The sequence below is a fragment of the Trachypithecus francoisi genome, unplaced genomic scaffold (assembly GCF_009764315.1).
Source record: "Trachypithecus francoisi isolate TF-2019V2 unplaced genomic scaffold, Tfra_2.0 Lachesis_group1, whole genome shotgun sequence".
NCBI classification, from domain to species: Eukaryota; Metazoa; Chordata; class Mammalia; order Primates; family Cercopithecidae; genus Trachypithecus; species Trachypithecus francoisi.
This window is the reverse complement of record NW_022681454.1, coordinates 85208976-85224999: the sequence shown is the minus strand read 5'-3', so window position 1 is coordinate 85224999 and position 16024 is coordinate 85208976. Positions and strand designations below refer to the sequence as shown.

The 16024-nt window shown below is 34.3% G+C and overlaps 1 protein-coding gene across 1 annotated transcript in view; it reads right to left on the bottom strand.

Annotated features, from left to right (window-relative positions):
* The window catches only part of GABRG1 (gamma-aminobutyric acid type A receptor subunit gamma1), a 96350-nt gene that overhangs the window by 48973 nt on the left and 31353 nt on the right, over positions 1–16024 (bottom strand). The window contains exon 3 of the mRNA XM_033214774.1: positions 3528–3595. Coding sequence (XP_033070665.1) covers positions 3528–3595 — 68 coding nt within the window. The remainder of the gene's footprint in view (positions 1–3527; positions 3596–16024) is intronic.

Genomic DNA, 16024 nt, shown 5'->3' with positions numbered 1-16024 from the left:
CAGATTTTCCCATATGCTCAAACAGTCTTATTTTCTCTAGGCGTTGGTTACTTAGAAACTAAACATTACAATATTCCACCAAAAAAAAAAAAATAATAACATTTTAGCAATGTATTACTTTATGAAATCTGATATTTGCATATTGTTAAAAAATGCAACATATTACACGTATATATTAAAAGTTTTCTGTTTGTAAAAATCAACTGATTGTATAGTAATTTGTTTTGGGTAGAACTAATACTAAAAAGATTTGTTGAAACTGCCTCTTCCAGGCCGGGCACGGTGGCTCACGCCTGTAATCCCAGCATTTTGGGAGGCCGAGGCGGGCGAATCACAAGGTCAGGAAATCGAGACCACGGTGAAACCCAGTCTCTACCAAAACTACAAAAAATTAGCCGGGCGCGGTGACGGGCGCCTGTAGTCCCAGCTACTCAGGAGGCTGAGGCAGGAGAATGGTGTGAACCCGGGAGGCGGAGCTTGCAGTGAGCCGAGATGGCGCCGCTGCCCTCCAGCCAGGGGGACAGAGAGAGACTCCGTCTCAAAAAAAAAAAAAAAAAAACTGCCTCTTCCCTTAGTTTCCACAGCATTGTTTTGTCACTTTCTTGTCAACCTTGATGTTTCATTTACTATCTCAGCTTCATCTTTCAGGTCCTTAAACACATGCGTTCCCTAAGGTCTGCTATTTATTTCTTTGTTCTTCTCTTTTCACTCTAAGGCTAGTTTCTCCGCTCACAGAGGTTTAGCAAATTCCTGACAAAGATTTGGCCCCAGCCTCGACTTTTCCCTGAATGTTAGCCCCTAATTTAAGACTAACTTCTAGGTCAATCTTTTGGAACATTCCTTTATCCTCTCAAATTCAATTTTATCCACAGTCAGTTCATACTTGCTTGTACTAAGGTGACAAAGATGTCACTTATGGCATGGCTAAAGTGCTGTCACTACATAATCAGTGCAGACAGCTGTAAAAGTTAATGAGAGTCATGTGAAGATTGCATCGAATAAGAGAAAAACTGAGTGTGACTGTCACACCAGAGGAGTGAGCAGACATAGGCAGCCGTTAGGCATACCAGAAAGGTTCCCCAGCTTTATAGCAGTAAAACCTGTAATAAAGAGAAGACTTGACTGTTGTAATATTGAATAACTAAAGAAAATCAGCAAAATATTTGAGAACTATCTTTAGATGTCTTACGGGCTGAACGGCCTTACCCCCTAAATTCATATGCTGAAGACTTAATCCCAAGAACTTCAGAATGTGACTACATTTAAAGGCAGGGCCTTTAAAGTCAACATGCAGCTTTTAGGGTGGGCCCTAATACAATATGACTTGTGATAAGAAGAGAAAAGTTAGATACACAAAGAGATACCAGGGATGCACAGGCACAGAGAAAAGACCACGTGAGGACATGGTGAGAAAGCAGCTGTCTGCAAGCCAATGAGATAGACCTAAAAAGAAACCAAACCAGCCAAGGCTTTGATCTTGGACCTCTGGCCTCAATATCTGCAAGAAATAGATTGCTGTTGTTTAAGCCACCAGTCTGTGCTACTTTTTTGTGGCAACCCTAGCGAACTAATACCAAAGGCAAAAGCGAAGGAGAGGAGTAGAAGACTTTATTGAATACATTCAACGGAACTCAGTAGTCTGACTCACAGAAATGGGATCATTAGCGTTTGGAACTGAATATTGTAAAGTCTTTTTAAAAATAATGCCTGTTGCTTATATTGGCATTGTTAATTTTGCTCTTCATTAGTAATAAAACACTATTTATTCTATGTATATAAAGTAAAGAATGAATATCACACATTCTCAATTTTTAGTCTAAATTTTTCTGTCTTGATATTTTCTCATATTCTCTCTCCCTTCTTTATTTCTCTTCTTCTCTCCTCTACCTTCTCTACCCCCATACTCTTATCTCATCTTCTAAGCCATGTTTCTCAAAATAGTAGTTTATAAAATTAAATCTACATTCCCACTCACTTCCTAGCTCCCAGAAACCAGCACATGACTAAATGACTATCCCGGCAAGAACCATATATATTCTCAGGGCTCCATGGCAAAAAGTTTGGACATGAGGCCACTTTTGAATATGAAGGAGGGATGTACAATCCAGCTGTTATCCCTTTCCTGCCTTCACCATTCCAACTGAATTTCTCCTAACAAAGATAATTAACACCACCTACTTGCCAATGCCAGTTATCACAATCTAATCCATTTTATTGTATTCTCATGTGCATTTGTAATTCATTATGATTCCCTCCTTCTTTAACGTCTTTACTCTCTCAGATTTTGTAATACCACCTTCTCTCATTTTTGCTCCTACCCTTCTGACTTTTCTGAATATGTCCCCTTTCTGTGCTTCTCTTTCTGGCAACTATATTTCATATACATTCATCTCATTACACCATCTGGTCCTCAGATCTGTGATCTTCTTAATCTGAATCTTGTCTTAGATCATCTCACACATTCTTGATGTCTTAAGCTTTATTATATTCTTCTTATCTTCCTTCTCTTTCTCATCTACATCTATATTTTGTGCTAACATCTTCCCTGATAGCAGATCTATAAGGCAAAATGCTGCTGGACAGTTCCTCCTGAATGCACCATGAGGATTTGGGGCACATAGGCCTACACTGTATTCCTACGTCTGATAATAACTCTACCATCTTCAAAGTATCTTCATTTCTACACCTTGGAGTCAGGTTACACATAATAAGTCACCAAATTTTCAAAAAATTACCTATTTTTTTAAATGTATTATTGTCATCTCCAGTTTGATTGCAACTGCAGTAGGTAAGCCCTTGAAGATCTCTTGTCCAGACTAATACAATAACCTGTAATGGGTCTCTGTAACCCTAACTTAGACTCTTACCTCCATCTTCTATATTGCTATAAGAGAAATGTATTAAACAATGTAAATCTGCCTTTGACACTCCTCTGGTAAAATGTTTCCTGTCATTTCTCTTATCACAAGGGATATAATTTGTACATAATACAATTTACAAGCTTCCTATTACGATGGCTTACAAGACTGTCCTTAATAAGATCCTTCAATATCCCTGTTGCCTCAATTCCTTACTTTGCACTTTGTATTCCAGTAACATTAAATTGCTGGAAGTTCCCCTGATCTTATCAGGCTGTTTCATTCCTCTGTGACTTTGTGCATACTGCTTTCTCTGCCAGTAAGTCATTTGTTTTCTCTCTCTGATTGACTACTTTCCCCTCAGGCTTTCTGATTTTTTTTCTTTCCAGATTTCTTCAGGGACCTCTTCTTGGTGGATCAGATGATAATCTGTTATGCCCTTGCATAGTTCTACCAAACACAGCACATTGGAATCACAAGATACAGATTCTTAGATACAGGTGTAGTTTAGCTCCAGTTGCCAATACCTGGCACAAAGTAATTGTACATGTTGATCTGAATTCATTCAGAATTAAGTATAAAAAATTACTCACATGCAAATTCTATTTTGGAGGTATACACTTGAGAGATCTCAATGGCAGATAATTATTTTTAATATTTCTTACTCACCATATTAATTGGATCAACTGGTCCAATGCTGTTTACATAAACATCAGTTTCAATTACTGTGGGCCTCACTGCAAAATATCAACAAAAATAATGGTCAAAGATATGATTAGACATTGTTTTGAATAAATCTTAGTTTTAAAGAAATCTTAATAACTACTTACATCTTGCCATTTCAATCATAAAACATATTTTATTATGAAATGTGAAAATGTACCCATTATAAAAACAATCTTTACATTTTGCAAATCAGTCACAGATAATTATATAGAGATAAAGCACATTAGATAATGCAGAAAAATGACCTTGTAGACTGAAAGTTTCTGTTATTGTGGCATGTTTTTAGTCATACATGCTCAGTTATCTTTTTCAAACTTCATCCATGTTTCCTATATGACGGAGTACTTCTCACTCATAATCGCAATACTGTGATTGGCCAGGCAAGATGTACTTATTCTTTTAATACACACACAAGTCTGCCAGACTGAATATCTACTCAGTCTCAGTCTCTAGACCTTGGCATTTTTCAATCTGACAGAGCCCTCAAGCTACCAAACTTCAGTGAAAAACGTGAAGCATTTTGCAAAACAATGTCTATCAAATTTTAGAATAATATTTTTACCCCTTGCAATTAAAAATACACTTAATAAAACACACGACACTTGCATAGTTTGTTTTTCCTCAAGCAAAAATTTTATTCTATGGCATACATATTTAATAACACAGATTTAATTGTAGTATACAAAACTATGTTTCTAGATCTACACAATACTTGAAAATGCAATTCCTTTGCTAGCCATCATTTAGATATCTTAAATAAAAGTAGGTCATATGGTTTATAGAAGGTTTTACAATGTAACGTAGACTGATGACTTCTGAGATGAGTTGCTTTAACTGTTTCTAATTTGTTTCTAACTAGCTATGAATTATAGCCAATAAACGTAAAATTAAGCTAATTATAGTTAGATTAACAGAATGATTTTTATGAAAGTCAATTAAAAACAAGACAATAGATTTATTAGTTCCATTTGTAAGTCTGTTGATTACCACTTATAAGTGATTATAACTGATAAACAATACACCATTCTTATATAAGATTTTTTTTTCAGTTAAACTGATAAATCAGCAAATGTCGAGTGCCTACTTTTATTTTACATACTCAAAGCTGAACATTGTCTACATTGAAAGAAAAATTGTTCCTGGGACAATTTTCTTTAGAGTATAAATGTTTTCTACATTTATGATGTCAAAGGTTATAGATATAAGTTAACCATCTTGGTTTCCTGATATCAACATTTCTTAGCCAATTATAAGATAAACATATACGTTAGAAAAACATTAACTTTGGCATTTTGGCATGAGTTACATAGAACGAGAGACACTGAAGTATATTATGATGTGCATAGAGCAAATGCACCCAGAATGAGACAAAAGAAGGATCACATCAGTAAGTTCAATACTGCTACTAATATAGATGATACTTAGTTAATAATTGTTAAATATGTATTTGAAAGCTGTGACAAATCTTTTTGAGTTATTCTGTTTACCATTTTGTAAACCTGACATGCTATTTGATCTGATCCTTGAATCTGCAGCACCAACCCACAAAGACGAATAAACCAGAAAGTAGACTAAAATATTTCGTATTAATTTTGAAATCATGACTGGCGACATGCTTTAAAATATAATTAAGAAAAAAAACCCAGAAATCTGTAATTGCTTCTTAATAATGACTCACTGTTGCTTTGATTCATACTATGAACAATACTTATGAGTAATATTACTTAAAATATTCACTTCTTGGAAATTGACTAAGTAATCTTTCTTAGTACTATCATTTTCTCAATCCAAAGTTTATTCAATTGCAAGATATGATTGATGTTCAAAAACTAAAATATTATATTTTAATTTAAAACTAGAAAAATAAAACTAACAGAGAATTGTCATTCCAGACTCTAAATAACATCTTGAAAGTAAGCACAGACTATGTTTAATTCATCAATACACATGGAGATTAAAGATCTCTTTTTTGCAATAGCATAACAATGCATGGGAAAACCATGTATTGCCATGGTAAATCACACACACACACACACACAAACACACACACACACCACACACACACACACATATGTATGTGAAGGCAGGTAGAGATGGCACTGGATTATTTTTGCAAGATTTCTTTCTGTGCTGTTATTCTAAGTATTTTGCTTTAAGTTGCTCCAGAGGATATAAGTAGATATTCTCCCAGTGGGAGTCAGTATATAGAAAGAATAGAGGTTCAGGGCAATTTAAAAATCATCCAGAAAATAGAAACAGGTAGAAAAATTTAAAATTTTAAAAAGAAAAAAGCAGTGTGATCAATGAAGTTTCTGCATTCAAATTCCAAGTAGCAAAGGCAATAATTAGGAGAGCCAAATGTAGAGGTGGGTAATTGGTATATCAGTGAGAAAAGATAAACCACAATAGATTTTAAAAATATTTTCTTTATAATTGATTTTAACCATGCTTTCTTGGACACACTATTCTAATTTAACTAAGATACCTTTAGCAGATTATGTAGATTTTTGGTCACTTTTGAATATTAAAACTAATTTAGGTCAATTAAAAACTCTAATCCTGTAGAGTTTTATAGGCTTTATTTATTTATTTATTTATTATTATTATACTTTAAGTTCTAGGGTACATGTGCATAACATGCAGGTTTGTTACATATATATACTTGTGCCATGTTGGTGTGCTGCACCCATTAACTTGTCATTTACATTAGGTGTATCTCCTAATGCAATCCCTCCGCCTTCCCCCCTCCCCATGATAGGCCCGGTGTGTGATGTTCCCCTTCCCGAGTCCAAGTGATCTCATTGTTCAGTTCCCACCTATGAGTGAGAACATGCGGTGTTTGGTTTTCTGTTCTTGTGATAGTTTGCTAAGAATTATGGTTTCCAGCTGCATCCATGTCCTAGGCTTTCTTATTGTCACAGAATAGGCCTTAAAAAAGAGAAATAGTCCCACTTATTCAGATATTGTAGCTATCACACATAATTTTTTTCTTTATTTTATGTTATATAAATTTTACTTCAAATTTAAGTATTTCATTCAACCGAGTATATTATTGTTCGTAAATGACATAGGTACAATTCCAAGAAAGAAAGCAACCACCACTCTTACACAACTGATTGTTTTTGGACTGTCTTCTGGTCCTTGCACATATACAGTTTTCTTTTTATCCAACTACTCAAATTTCTATGAATATTTTCTTTTATTGTGAAAGCTAGTGTTTTTTTTGTTTTGTTTTTTGTTTTTTTTTTTTAAGAAAACAAAGGAAAAAAGAATGACTACTCCATACGCAGAGCAGCCTCTATGAAGATTTTCTGAAAGTTTATTCAGAGAGTCAACTGTTTTTATCTGCAAATAATCGCTTCTCATAAATGTACCAACTGTTTCCTTCAACTGATACATTCATGAGAGATATGAGTGTATAATTTTTCTTCTAGTAATATCCCTGTCTGGTTTAGTTATCAGGATTTTGCTGGTTTAATAAAATGAGTTGAGTATCCTTTCTCTATTTCTTTGAAAGAATTTGTGTAAGACTTATAGTAGTTCTTTCTTCTATATTTTTTGAAATTCACTAGTGAAGCAACAAAAATGTAATATTATTTCTGAATCACCCTTCTGTGAATATGTTATTAAGATAATTGGGAAGTGGGGCCAAGTATTTACTGGTAGTAACATATCAATATTATCTTCCTGGTTTTGATTATTGTATCATGCTTATATAAGGTTGAAATAATATAAGTATATTCTCTGACCACAACGAAGTTAAAATAGAAGTTATTAACAAAAAATATATCTTTAAAAATCCCCAAATATTTAGATATTAAGTAACATTACAAAATAATCCATGAATCAGGAAAAAGTCAGTAGGAAATCAATTCTTCAAAAGTAAATAAAAATGAAAATAATGTTACAGGTTATAAAATAGAGAAAAATGAAATCTTGATCTAGTTAACAGAAAGGCTATAGTTATTAAATGGTAGAGCTTATAAACATGTCCCAAGAAGGAAAACTCCAGGCCCATATCATGATTAACACATTCCAGTTTCCCTAGACTATACAGCAGAGGTCCTTGACCCAAAGATAGATGCCAAGCTTGATTTTAGATACTTCTGAGGCCTTAATTAACAAGGAAATGTCAAACACCACTTGACAACCTTCCCAGGTTACATGTAGATATATATGGATGAAAAGGTGCATAGGGATAAGTAGATTCTTAAGGCTGAGCTGTCTAATACTATAGCTAGTAGAAACATATGGCTGTTTAAATTTAAATAGAAATTAATTGCATTTAAATGAAATAAAAATATTTCATAAGCACACTAATCACATTTCAAGTACAGAACAGCCACTTGTGGTCAGAGATTACAAAAAGGGGCAATGCAGAACAACATTTCTATCATTTCAGTAAGTTTTACTGAACAATGTTCACCAGTGGTTCTCGATGAGAACACCATGTCTCCTGTAAATTATTTTGAAAATTTCTGGGCAGCTGTTTGTGTTCGTCACAAAAATTCGGATTGTTAGTAATAGTGTTTAGTGGATGAAGTCCTAGAACTTCATAAAACAGTCATATGCGATGAAAAATTGTCCCACATTTAACAAGATTTTGAATATCCTGTCTAGCATTCTTGTAGGTAAAACAGTATAAAACAGTATGCCTTATAGTCCGAACCTAGAAGATAAGTTTTTTTACATGTAAACACAAAGTATTTTTGTGTTTGCCAGGAATTCCTGAAAAATAAAACACAGAAAGATGGTGTTTATTTTGTTCTGAATTTTACAAAATGTTGTACACCATTTTACCTAGCCATATCACCAACTACAATGTTGCTCATAGTACTGGAGTCACTGATAAGACACACTTATATCTCTTGATTTATGTGGGCTTTCCAATATACAGTCATTCTTTGTATAAATTCAAGCATCTGGCAGCTTCATAATTTCCTTCAGTGTAGTTAAACCTGAGCATTTTCATATAGAATGTCAAATATTTCATTATAAATTACTTTTTGCCCCTACAATACAGGTGTCATACAGTGTATATCCCACTACAAAATACACACAAACAAATCCCATATATCTATATTTAAATGGCATATATATGTGTGTGTGTGTGTGTGTGTGTGTGTGTGTGTGTGTACTTCCTAGAATGTCTTCTAAGGAAAATTGAAGACTGGTTTCTCATTCTCTACTTAAATATATGTTTAGGCAGCAGACTTGGCAACCTGCTCTTGCTCCCATACCTGATCGGGGAAAAGGAAAACTAGAAGTGATAGGATTTAAAGTAGAATAAGCAGAGGAAGAGCTGCACACCTACTCTTCAGCACTTTTAGGATATTTTGTTTTCTTGTGGGTATAAAGCACGCCAAAAGAAAATAACTTGGTTAGCAGCATCTCACAGGTTTTTTGACCTCAAGAGAGTTGTGCATCAGCAGCACACATCTTCCGACTAGATTGCTGCTGAAAGGAGTTAAGGCAGATGGAAGATACAGATAAGCATCCAGATTTCCTAAGCCAGGGAATTGAGCCATACAAAATACCTATGAAAAACAACAAAAATTATTTATACTTCCTAACCATAAAAGTCATTATTTATACATCTAGCCCTTAACTTACACCTAAGGCTAGTTGGTGTTATCCCAAAAAGAAGTAACAAGTAACAAGACTAAGGTTGCAACTATGCCCAGTTAAAACACATAGACTAGTCTTTATATCTCCCCCATGTCCCCATCACTAGAAATACAGAAGGGATAAAGAGATGGAGTAAAACAACAGGCCACACTACTCCCTTTCTTACCATCCTCTGACTCCCACAGTGTCACCCTAGCGGGGCTTATATTCCCTGTGTCTCAGGAGAGGATGTCTTTTAATCTGGATATTAAATTTTTATATTAGGTTGAACTATTTAAATAACTGAAACTGTTTGGAAAGTCATAGAATCTACCTGAAAAGTTGTTAAGAAGTAGGAAAATAGGCTGGGCATGGTGGCTTATGCCAGTAATCACAGCACTTTGGGAGGCTGGGGCAGACAGATCGCTTGAGCTCAGGAGTTTGATATCGGTCTGGGCAACATGGTGAAACCCCGTCTCTACAAAAAATACAAAAATTATCTGTGCGGGCTGTGGCATGTTTCTAGTCCCAGTTACTCCGCAGGCTGAGGTAGGGGGATCAGCTAAGCTAAGCCCCAGGTGGTTGAAGCTGCAGTCAGCTGTGATCACGCCACTGCATGATATTCATCATATGATATTCATCATCATTTATGATATTCATCATAAAGCAATAGAAGCTTAATTGGATGAATAAAACCTTTTAATGTTAATTCTCCATTAAGTTCAGAAAACCTCAATAAGTGGGTTATATAAGTTTTCATAGCAACACCAAAGACAAAGGGTACTAAAACATATTTTGGACAGAAAGCTATACATACAAAAATTATTTCAACATTAAGTCACCTATGATGTATATACAGTCAGATGCACAGAAAAAAAATGCCACTATGCATGATACAGTTATCAAGGTATCCAGGACATATTTAACCTAATGTATTAAACACAGTGATGCTATCCCAAGTGGATATAAAATTTGAACATTTATAGCTTGATCTGAAATAAATGTACTTAAACTGCAAAACTCATGGAGCAGGGCAACTATCAAAATACCTCACATGGACTAAAAAAGACTATATACAATAGATTCTATTCTACAAATACTTGGTAAATATTAAGAGAACCTGGTTTATATTTTAAGCATTGATTTAGCAATTAAGAATACAGTGATTTACAGTTTTAGGGAACTTACATTAGAGAAAACAGACACAAAATAATAATAGTAGAGTATAAGGAGTAAAACAGAAATACAGACTTCTGATGCTTCCTTTGTTGTTTAATTGATATCAAAATATCCACCACCATAAAGACAACTATAAAATGTATTTTTTAATAAAAACACACAGATAGTGAAGAAAGCAGAGCAAACCAGATAGCTAGAATTTGATGTAACAGTTTCCCGAAAATAATGAAAATGAGGTGAGTTCTACATTATTATTTGGCCACTTTTTCCCCTTGATATATTTGCTGTTTGACAGCACAGCAATAGTGACTGAACAGAACAGAGCAGCTTAGAACTTTTAGCTCTTTTATTTGGCTGGAGAGACAAAACTTGAAGGTAAGGACTGTCAAGACAGCTAGGACTTCCCTGGAATACACACACACACACACACACACACACACACACACCACATACACACACACACAGAATTTAATCGGACATTCTACATGTGATTTCCCCTCAAGGCATTTTTTGTTTCCTAAATTGTACATATGTGATGTTGACAAACCAAATATAAGCAGCTCCTAAGCATCTAAAACAACATGAAGAGAGTTGAGCTATTTTAGGGATGTCTAACCAACCAAGAAGAGAGGATCCTGGAACAAACCTCAGGCTGTCAGTCCATATATCTCAAATGGTTGGGTCTTAGGCAAAATAAAAGTTTTACCAAGGAAATTATGCTAGTTCTGATCAAATGACAGTGATTTTCTTTACTCAATCTCACTATCGAAACAACATTAAGTCCTCTCTGGAAGAAAATAATATCATGTAGAATCTCCATTATTTTTCACATACCCTACTTGCATTCAACATGAAATTAAGACACATTCCATGAAATACAACCACATAACCTTAAACAGAGAGATACAATGGAAAATAAAATTTTATAAAGTTACTCAAGTTATCAAGACATTGTAATGATCAAAGATTTTAAAATAACTTCCGTTAATATAGATATAAGAAAATAAATGAAAAGATTGCAAATATTATAGAATACCTGAAAATGATTTAAAAATTGGGTGTAAATACTACAAATGAGAAACACTGAATGGGAAATGAGGTCTGTAATAAAGAGCAGATTGAAACACAAATAGAGTAGAGAGAAAACTATACAAGAGCGTATGAGATGTAATGACATGGCAGAGGTCAAACATACCCGCAGTGGAGTTGCAGAGAAATTGAGACAGAAGAAAAATGTCACTGAGCAGTGGTTTGTAGTTCTCCTTGAAGAGGTCCTTTACATCCCTTGTAAGCTGGATTCCTAGGTATTTGATTCTCTTTGAAGCAATTGTGAATGGAAGTTCATTCCTGATTTGGCTCTCTGCTTGTCTGTTACTGGTGTATAAGAATGCTTGGGATTTTTGCACATTAATTTTGTATCCTGAGACTTTGCTGAAGTTGACACAAACAAATGGAAGAACATACCATACTCATGGATAGGAAGAACCAATATCATGAAAATGGCCATACTGCCCAAGGTGATTTATAGATTCAATGCCATCCCCATCAAGCTACCAATGACTTTCTTCACAGAATGGAAAAAACTGCTTTAAAGTTCATATGGAACCAAAAAAGAGCCCACATTGCCAAGACAATCCTAAGTCAAAAGGACAAAGCTGGAGGTGTCACGCTACCTGACTTCAAACTATACTACAAGGCTACAGTAACCAAAACAGCATGGTACTGGTACCAAAACAGACATATAGACCAATGGAACAGAACAGAGTCCTCAGAAATAATACCACACATCTACAGCCATCTAATCTTTGACAAACCTGAGAGAAACAAGAAATGGGGAAAGGATTCCCTATTTAATAAATGGTGCTGGGAAAATTGGCTAGCCATAAGTAGAAAGCTGAAACTGGATCCTTTCCTTACCCCTTATACGAAAATTAATTCAAGATGGATTAGAGACTTAAATGTTAGACCTAATACCATAAAAACCCTAGAAGAAAATCTAGGTAGTACCATTCAGGACATAGGCATGGGCAAGGACTTCATGTCTAAAACACCAAAAGCAATGGCAGCAAAAGCAAAAATTGACACATGGGATCTAATTAAACTAAAGAGCTTTTGCACAGCTAAAGAAACTACCATCAGAGTGAACAGGCAACCTACAGAATGGGAGAAAAATTTTGCAACCTACTCATCTGACAAAGGGCTAATATCCAGAATCTACAAAGAACTCAAACAAATATACAAGAAAAAAACAAACAACCCCATCAAAAAGTGGGCAAAGGATATGAACAGACATTTCTCAAAAGAAGACATCCATACCGCCAACAGACACATGAAAAAATGCTCATCATCACTCGCCATCAGAGAAATGCAAATCAAAACCACAATGAGATACCATCTCACACCAGTTAGAATGGCAATCATTAAGAAGTCAGGAAACAACAGGTGTTGGAGAGGATGTGGAGAAATAGGAACACTTTTACACTGTTGGTGGGATTGTAAACTAGTTCAACCATTATGGAAATCAGTATGGCGATTCCTCAACGATCTAGAACTAGATGTACCATATGACCCAGCCATCCCACTACTGGGTATATACCCAAAGGATTATAAATTACTCTACTACAAAGACACATGCACACGTATGTTTATTGCGGCACTATTCACAATAGCAAAGACTTGGAATCAACCCAAATGTCCATCTGTGACAGACTGGATTAAGAAAATGTGGCACATATACACCATGGAATACTATGCAGCCATCAAAAAGGATGAGTTTGCATCCTTTGTAGGGACATGGATGCAGCTGGAAACCATCATTCTTAGCAAACTATCACAAGAAGAGAAAACCAAACACCGCATGTTCTCACTCATAGGTGGGAACTGAACAATGAGATCACTTGGACTCGAGAAGGGGAACATCACACACTGGGGCCTATCATGGGGAGGGGGGAGGAGGGAGGGATTGCTTTGGGGAGTTATACATGATATAAACGTCATGCACATGTACCCTAGAACTTAAAGTATAATAAAAAAAATTAAAAAAAAAAAAAAAGAAAAATGTCTGATGAAATACAGGCTGAGAATTTCAAAAGCAGCTATGTTTCAACCCACAGAATAAAGAGGCCCTGTAAACTCCTCAATATAAATATGAAACAAAACAAATCTAGGGACACTAAAATAAAACGGTAGAAAATCAAAGACTAAGAAAATGTTGAAGTTATCCAGAGATAAAATATATTTTATCTTCAAAATATCAAGATTAATGTTGAAATGTGACTCCCCAACAGAAATAGTAAAAGTCAGGAGAAAATTGAGTGATATTTATGAAGTTTGGAAAGGAAATAACAGGGTTTCCATATCCATTGGAAATATTCAAAATGAAGGCAATACAAAATAATTTTCATATAAAACTGAAATATTCCATTTCGAGAGACTCGCACCAAAAGAAATACTGCAGAGAATATATTTATAAGTGGAAATATGGTATTTAAGAAAGGAATTAACACCAGAAAGGATAATTTACTGGTATAAGTTAATTGCTTTTAAACACCTAAAAACAATGATAATCATTTCTTTTGGTATTTCAGATAAATATAGAATAAAATATATGGACATAATAGCAAAATTACTCTGTAGTTTATGGAAAAAGATTTGAAATTTCTTTGAATTATGATAATTACTGATTTCTGATTAAATGTAATAAAGTGCATATTTTACTGACTAAAATTTATAAATGAATATGTATACAATGCAACAATAGAAGGATAAAATAAAACTACAAATATTTAATCAATTCAAAAAAGGGAAGAATAGAGAAAAATATAAGCAGTAGAGAACGAATTAAGTAGATAAACAAAACAGAAAACAATAGAAAGGTCATAGATTTAACACAAAATATTCAATTTTTAGCTTAAACATATCTACATTAACCACCCTATTTAAAAGAAAGTAATTGTCAGACTTGATAACTAGGAAACAGAAGCAATTTACATATTTCCTAAAAGAAATTACTTAATGAAGGACACAAAAATACTGAAAACTAAACTATGCAAAAAGATTAAAAAGTCAAATTGGTCAGGAGTGGTGGCTCATGCCTGTAATCCCAGCTCTTTGGGAGGCCAAGGCGGGTGGGTCACCTGAGGTCAGGAGGTCGAGACCAGCCTGACCAACATGGAGAAACCACGTCTCTACTAAAAGTACAAAATCAGCTGGGCGTGGTGGTGCATGTCTATAATTCCAGCTACTCAGGAGGCTGGGACAGGAGAATTGCTTGAACCCGGAAGGAGGAGGTTGCAGTGAGCCAAGATTGCACCATTACACTCCAGCCTGGGCAACAAGAGTGAAACCCCATCTTAAAAACAACAAAAAAAAGTTAAATCATAACTCAAAGAAAACAAATGTAGATATATAATATCAATCAAATTAAATGTTACAGCAAAATGTATTCTACAGACCAGAATGATTGTTTCCTAATGATAAAACTGTTATTTAATAGAAGGTGTAACCATCCCAAAGAAAATGTGGTATAAGTATGCAATTGAGTACTCTTCAGCCACAAAAAAAGTATAAGAGTCTGTCATTTGCAACAACATGAATAGAACTGGATGACATTACGTTAAGTGAAATAAGCCAGGCACAGAAAAACAAACATCACATGTTCTCACTCATTCGTAGGGGTTAAAAATCAAGACAATTGAACTCATAGAGTTAGAATAGAATGATGGTTACCAGAGAGTAGTGAGGTGGGGTAGTGGGGATGGTTAATGGGTATAAAAATATAGTCAAATAGAATAAATAAGATCTATTATTTGATAGCATAGCAGGATAACTACAGTCAATAACAATATATCATACATTTAAAAATAACCAAAAGATTATAACTGGAATGTTCGTAACAAAAAGAAATTATAAACACTTGACACGAATACCTCATTTATCCTGTTGTCATTATTACACATTGTATGTGTATATAAAAATACCTCATGTATCCCATAAATATAAACATCCACTATGTATCCATAAAAATACAAGTTAAACTTCTTTTTTAAAAGGAGACATAACAGTCCTAAATTTGTGTATACCTAAAACAATTTCAATGTGTATAAAGCAAAATCTTACTGGACTAAAAAAATTTTAAAAGGCTAACTCAACCATTGTAGTCAGAGATTTTTAACACAATTCTTTCAGTAGATGTATAGATTATTTGAGCAACAAGAATTACAAATCTGACTTAAGTATGTTTTCAGACCCAGATTAAATTAATGTAGAAACCAATAACAAAAATATACATAGAACACAGGCTAATTTTTTGAAATTAAACAATATTCACTAACTACTGCATGTAACAAAGTAGAATTTACAAAGAAATAAATTGTAAAAGTCTAAAGCAGTACATGAGAAAATTTACATAAATTCCCTGTGTCTTCATCTCCCAATATTTCCTTCAAAAATGTATTAAAAAAAAAAAAAAAAACAACGGGAAAATAGAAGTAAACAAAAATTAAATCTTCAGCGTACTTGAAGACAAAAAATGCCCACCCTTCAAAATGAGTATAAAAATCAAACAAGCAAACAAAGAAAACCCCAAATACCAAATCATGGAAATAAATCTTTCAAACATTGTCTCACCTCTACTCTAAGGCAACAGTTTATGG